The sequence below is a fragment of the Furipterus horrens genome, unplaced genomic scaffold, assembly GCF_987537825.1.
Source record: "Furipterus horrens unplaced genomic scaffold, mFurHor1.1.pri manual_scaffold_10, whole genome shotgun sequence".
Lineage (NCBI taxonomy): Eukaryota > Metazoa > Chordata > Mammalia > Chiroptera > Furipteridae > Furipterus > Furipterus horrens.
This window is the reverse complement of record NW_028327180.1, coordinates 35,839,130-35,845,129: the sequence shown is the minus strand read 5'-3', so window position 1 is coordinate 35,845,129 and position 6,000 is coordinate 35,839,130. Positions and strand designations below refer to the sequence as shown.

At 43.0% G+C, this 6,000-nt stretch overlaps 1 protein-coding gene across 2 annotated transcripts in view; it reads right to left on the bottom strand.

Moving 5' to 3' along the window:
* Positions 1-1,473: 1,473 nt before the first annotated feature.
* The window catches only part of NUGGC (nuclear GTPase, germinal center associated), a 42,782-nt gene continuing 38,255 nt past the window's right edge, over positions 1,474-6,000 (bottom strand). For both annotated transcript variants that reach the window (XM_090289039.1, XM_090289040.1), the window contains exons 17-19: positions 5,526-5,662; positions 2,973-3,063; positions 1,474-1,718 (exon numbers count right to left, since the gene is read on the bottom strand). In XM_090289039.1, the coding sequence (XP_090145165.1) occupies positions 1,573-1,718; positions 2,973-3,063; positions 5,526-5,662 (374 nt within the window). In that variant the 3' untranslated portion in view covers positions 1,474-1,572. The remainder of the gene's footprint in view (positions 1,719-2,972; positions 3,064-5,525; positions 5,663-6,000) is intronic.

The following is a 6,000-nucleotide window of genomic DNA, read 5'->3' as shown; positions in this document are numbered from 1 at the left end:
TAAGCATAATTCTCTCTAATTCCATCCATGTTTTCGCAAATGGCAGGAGTTCCTTCTTTCTTTCTGCTTGGGAAGAATCAACATCATCAAAATGGCCATACTACCCAAAGCAATTTACAAATTCAATGCAATCCCTATTAAAATACCAATGACGTATTTCACTGACCTAGAACAAATCCTCCAAAAATTCATATGGAACCAAAAAAGACCCCGAATAGCAAAAGCAATCTTGAAACAGAAGAACACAGCAGGAGGAATCACGATACCAGACATGAAACAATACTACAAAGCCACTGTGATCAAAACAGTCTGGTACTGGCATAAGAACAGACATATAGATCAGTGGAACAGAATTGAAAGCCCAGAAATAAACCCAGGCCTCTATGGTCAACTAATCTTTGATAAAGGAGGAAGGAACATAAAATGGAGTGAGAAGAGCCTCTTTAACAAATGGTGCTGGGAGAACTGGACAGGGACGTGCAAAAAAATGAAACTAGACCAACAACTTACACCACAAACGAGAATAAACTCAAGATGGATTAAAGACTTAAATGTAAGCCGTGATACCATAAAAGTCCTAGAGGAAAACATAGGCAGGAAAATTTCAGATATCACACGTAACAATATCTTCACGGATACATCTCCCAAGGCAAGAGAAATAAAGGAAAAAATAAACAAATAGGACTACATCAAACTAAAAAGTTTCTGCTCAGCAAAAGAAAACATCAGCAAGATGAAAAGGAAACCAACCATATGGGAAAACATATTTGCCAATGACATCACAGACAGGGGACTGATCTCCAAAATATATAAAGAGCTTATACGACTCAACATCAAGAAAACAAACAACCCAATTAAAAAATGGGCAAAGGACCTGAACAAACACTTCTCCAAAGAGGACATACAGAAGGTCCATAGACACATGAAAAAATGCTTAACATCATTAGCCATCAGGGAGATGCAAATAAAAACCACAATGAGATACCATTTTACACCAGTCAGAATGGCCATCATCAACAAATCAACAAACAACAAGTGCTGGCGAGGATGTGGAGAAACGGGAACCCTACTGCACTGTTGGTGGGAATGCAGACTGGTGCAGCCACTATGGAGAACAGTATGGAATTACCTCAAAAAACTAAAAATGGAACTGCCTTTTGAACCAGTGATTCCACTGCTAGGATTATACCCGAAAAATCCTGAAACCCTAATTCAAGAGAACTTATGCACCCCTATGTTCATAGCAGCCCTGTTTACAATAGCGAAGTGCTGGAAATATTTAAGTTTTTTGATGTTCAGATATTTTCCTTTGGTGCAACACAAGTTTCTTGTCCCTAAAGCTTTAGAACCCCATTAGGGATTCAAGATGACTCTTTTGGGCTATGGAACAAAAATGAAATGGTGTTGCTCAGTTATCCACTTATGCCACAGTAACAGTCTATCAAGTTTTATATTACATATAAAGCTCAAACAGTTGGGAGATGTTTTTTATTAGATTTTACAAGACAGAAGTAATTCTCATTATTTGGCTCCAGGGTTGTTTCTCATCCACTTGGTGCTAAGCCTCAAGAATTAAATTAATGTGTTGGTGGGGCCAGCTTTGCTGGGGGACATTCTCAGGAGGAAGTCTTGCATGCCCCTCCGTAGCACTGCATTCTCAGCGACCTCCCTCAGGCTTCTGTGTAGCTTTTCCATCTCCTTGTACTCACTTTTGACATCTACAGAGGAGCGGAAAGCACATACCAGGAGTTAGTGTCCTTTTCAGAAATGTGCCCAGAAAACAAATACCCTGAGAATCATGTTATGACCCGAGTCACTTGTCCCAGAATGTGAGATCTGAAATAAAGCTTAAAGATCAGATTGTCCAATTGATTTGCTTTATAAATACAGTGATCAAACCCAGCATTCTTGCCCTTACCTTAAGGCTATCTCAGCATAGGGGTCACCGTCAAATAAAAAAGCCTACCCATAAAATAGGTCTGGGCCATCACTGGATCTTTATCAGGGCCTTACAAGAGCTCAGTAGAAGGACATGCAAGGCACGCGATGTAATAAACCTCCCCCAAGTCCCGCCCAGGCCTTCCTCTCAGTCCCTGGGGTCCTCTCCTCCCAGCAGTCCCCATTCTAAGTGAATTCACTCTGTTTGGGCATGTTGGGTTTCCATCCCATGATCTGCAATCAAATGATGTTCATGTGATCGTTCATTTTATGTTAAGTTTTCTAGGTTATGGTGCCTGGATGTGGGGTCAAACGTTATTCTGGATGTTTCTGTGAGTGTGTTTTTGGGTGAATTTACATGGAAAGTAGTCAGCCTTGAGTAAAGCAAATTGCCCTCCTCATCTAATCATTTGAAGGCCTGGCTAGAACACAGGGGTGGCCTCTCGCGAGCAAGAGGATATTCTCCTGCTTTACTTTTCTCCATAACACTGATCACCCTTCCGCAGGCCTCATTTTTTGTCTGTGGTTTGACTTATTGCCTGCCTTCTGACCACTGGGCTGTAAGCTCTGTAAGCAGAGATTTTTGTCTGTGTTGGTCACTGCTGTATCCTCAATATCCAGAATACTGCTCAGCACCTATGAGGGGGTTATAATGACTTGTGGGGTGAATGTACACTGTCAGCAGGGCAGAGTTATGGATTTGAATATGCCACTCTCCAGCTATGGGTCCTGGGGCACATTATGTCATCTGTGTTTCTGTTTCTGCATCTGCAAAATGGATCAATAACGTCGACCTCTGAGGGCTAATGTGAGGATCCAATGAGGAGTTGAACACAAAGCTCGGATACGATGCTTGGTCTTGGTCAGCTGCTCAGCAATGGATGCGGGAGCCATAACTGTCATCATCATCTCTATTCCTGCCCCTGGAAATTCTTCCTAACTTAATTTATTTAAATCCAGTAAAGAGCCCCCACAGCTGGGGGAGGGCAGGCCTGCAAGGTCATCACCCTTATGCAAAGATGTTACGTATATACCTGCAAGCTCCTTGTAGAGACCATCACCTTGGGATGAAGCAAGGGTCAGCATGGTGGCGATACTGCCCTTCACCTTCTCCGTGATTCCATTCTGCACAACAAAGGGTGGTCATTCTGTGAGGAGGGCACAGCTCACAGGAAAGGGAATTTTATGAAAGGGACCCAACCCAATTTCCCAATCAGAGGGTACAGACTGGGGTGGCCAAAGTCAAAGTCAGGTCTGAGGTAGGCCACAGTAAGGCTCAGGAGCCATCAGGGCAACATTTCTGTGAGGGTCCCACCTGTCTCAGCATCTCCTTTCCTGCCTATAAGGGGGGTTGTCCCTCTGGTGCTAATGGACTGACTCGGGGGCTAATGAGGGTCATGGGATCATGGGAGAGGTCACAGCAACCAGAGATGAAAAAAAAAAAAAGAAAAGTGCTGGTCACTGTCCCACCATCCTATCATGCATTTGGCCACTGGATACATGTTTATTGAGTACCTGCTTTGTATGACACACCATGCTTGATGTTCCTGATTTTTCTTCCCAACTGCCTGACAAATGTCTTCTTGCTCCTCTCAGTCCTTCTATCACCCAAACCCATGTTGCCTCTTCTAACATCTCGTGTCTCCCTTTGAAAAGTACCTGTTTCTCTCCTCTAGTCTGACAGAGCCTAGTTTTGAACCTGGGTCTTCTGATTCTGAGTTGTGTGCTTTTCTCTTCAACATACCAAGCTTAAAACCCTAAGCTCCAGGGAGGGGGTGGGAAGGGCAGAGGAAAACAAAGAGGAAATAATTGGGACAACTTTAATAGAACAATATAATATTAAATAAATAAATAAGACAAAAAAAAAAAAAAAAACACACAAAAAAAAACCCTAAGCTCCAGTCCCAGCTCTAGCTTCAAGCCTTAAGTTAGTAAGTAGCTCAGGCTCGCTGGGTGTCAGCTTCCTTGGGTGTAAGATCAGGCAATGGGAATGCTCTGTGGTCTTGCCCAGTTTCAACTTCCTACACTTATATCACTTAAGACACACTTGTACATGGTCAAAGTAATAATCTTTTTTTTTTTTTTTTTTTTTTTTTTTAGTGGAGTTGTTTTCTTGGGCACCTGCAGGGCCAATTTCTATCTACCCATTGAGGACTGGATGCTGTCGAGCCTGGCCAGTTTCTGCAAATGTTTGTAGACTGTGACAATACATTAAATGACTGGAAGTAAATTGCTACTGGTAAGCCAGAAATTTCTTAAGTCTATTCCAAGAGAAATTACATGCTCTGTATTGTGGGTAAATGTGTTTTCCAAAACTGCAGTGATGGGGGTGGGGTGGCGCAGAAGCTGAAGCAGGCTGGAGATGATTCAGGAAGTAGGTGGGTTCAGGGGGTGAACCCAAAGAGCAACTATCCAGTTTCCCTGGCAGTTAGGAGAGGGTCGTCTAAGCCTGGGCCAAGGCAGAAGGATTTGGAAACTCACATGGCCAAGGGCCAACAGTGGCTTGGACTAAAATGAGGAATTTACGTTACTTGGGGAGGGAGGGGTGACAGGCTAAGACACCCAGAGCCGAGACAAGATGGTCCAAGTGGACCTGACGGAAGCACTTAGGTTCAAGGAAACAGTGAGAAACTGTTTTCTGAGATAGACAGAATCAAACCTAAATCTATGCTGGGTACTGTAAGTTGATGACCTGTAGGAGTCTATTGACATTTATTTATTGATGTTTTATGAAGGTAAGACATTTCCCTTACTGAAAAAAAAACTGTCTTGAGATTATGCTAGTGTTGAAGATGTTGATCCTGGTTACCTGGTCCCAAATCCCAGTCCTGCAACTTTCTAGCTATGTGGCCTGATGCTGCTACACCACTCTGCCTCGCTTTCCTTATCCATAAAATGAGAATAGTAATAGTGCAGTCATCTCTCAGTCTCCACAGGGGTTTGGTCCTAGGATGCCCCTGCCCATGGATAACAAAACCTGAGGATGCTCAAGTCCCTTATAGAAAGAGACATAGTATTTGCATTTAGGCTATAGCAGGGTACGCCTACACATTGCTTCATTCACATGGATTCAGTGTAGTGCTCCGCATATGGCAAATTCAAGTTTTTGCTTTTGGGGACTTTCTGGGGATTTTTTTTTTCCTGAATACTTTCTATCCATGTTGATTGTCTCTGTGGATGTGAAACCCGCAGACATGGAGGGCTGACAGTACCTGCCTCATAGACCTGCTGGGGATGAAATGAGCTAATGTATATGAAGAGCTCAGGAGCCCATCTAAATATCATAGTTCTACTGATGACTTATTAGAGGGGAAAGATGCAGGAGAGGGCTGAAGGGACTGCGTTTCTGAAGTCACAGCCCCAGAGAGGAGCATGACTCCAGCCTGTGGTGGCAGTAAAGGAAGAATGCCCAGTGCCAGCTGGCCTTCTCTCCTCGCACGGTGGGCACCAGTTGGACCTACTTTTTGGAAGACATCCAGCTCTCCTTGGGCCCAAATGACTCCCACTTCTTCCACCTTTTGTGTCTGCTTCCTCTACTTCCCCAGGAGCATCTTTGGGACCGGAATTAAGACTATGGTTATGAATACCTTCAACTGCTGAAATTGGTGTTGCATCCTTTCTTGAGCCCTTTCAAACATGCCCTCGGCCACCTGCTGGTCCACCCCTCTTCTGATTACATCTTTCATCCTCTCACATGCTTTTTTGCCAGTGATCTGAGCTGCCTCTGGCAAAAATAATAGTCACAGTTACACCACAGCGAAGATGTGCTTAGAAATCTTTAGCCCCAGAAAGAAAGACAAGCATACTATATGCATAATATATATATATGTACACACATACATATATATACATATATTCATATATACATACATACATTTAAATATTAATATACATAGCACCATTTTCCACACAGTGGAAATAGTTCAAAAACATGATGCAAAGCAGATGCTTACAAAATTCCAACCCTTTGCCTCCCAGAGAAAATAATAATTAGACTACCAAAATGAGAAGCTATCAAGTCAGTTTACAAATACTTAAAAAAATAAGAATGAGAATTGGACA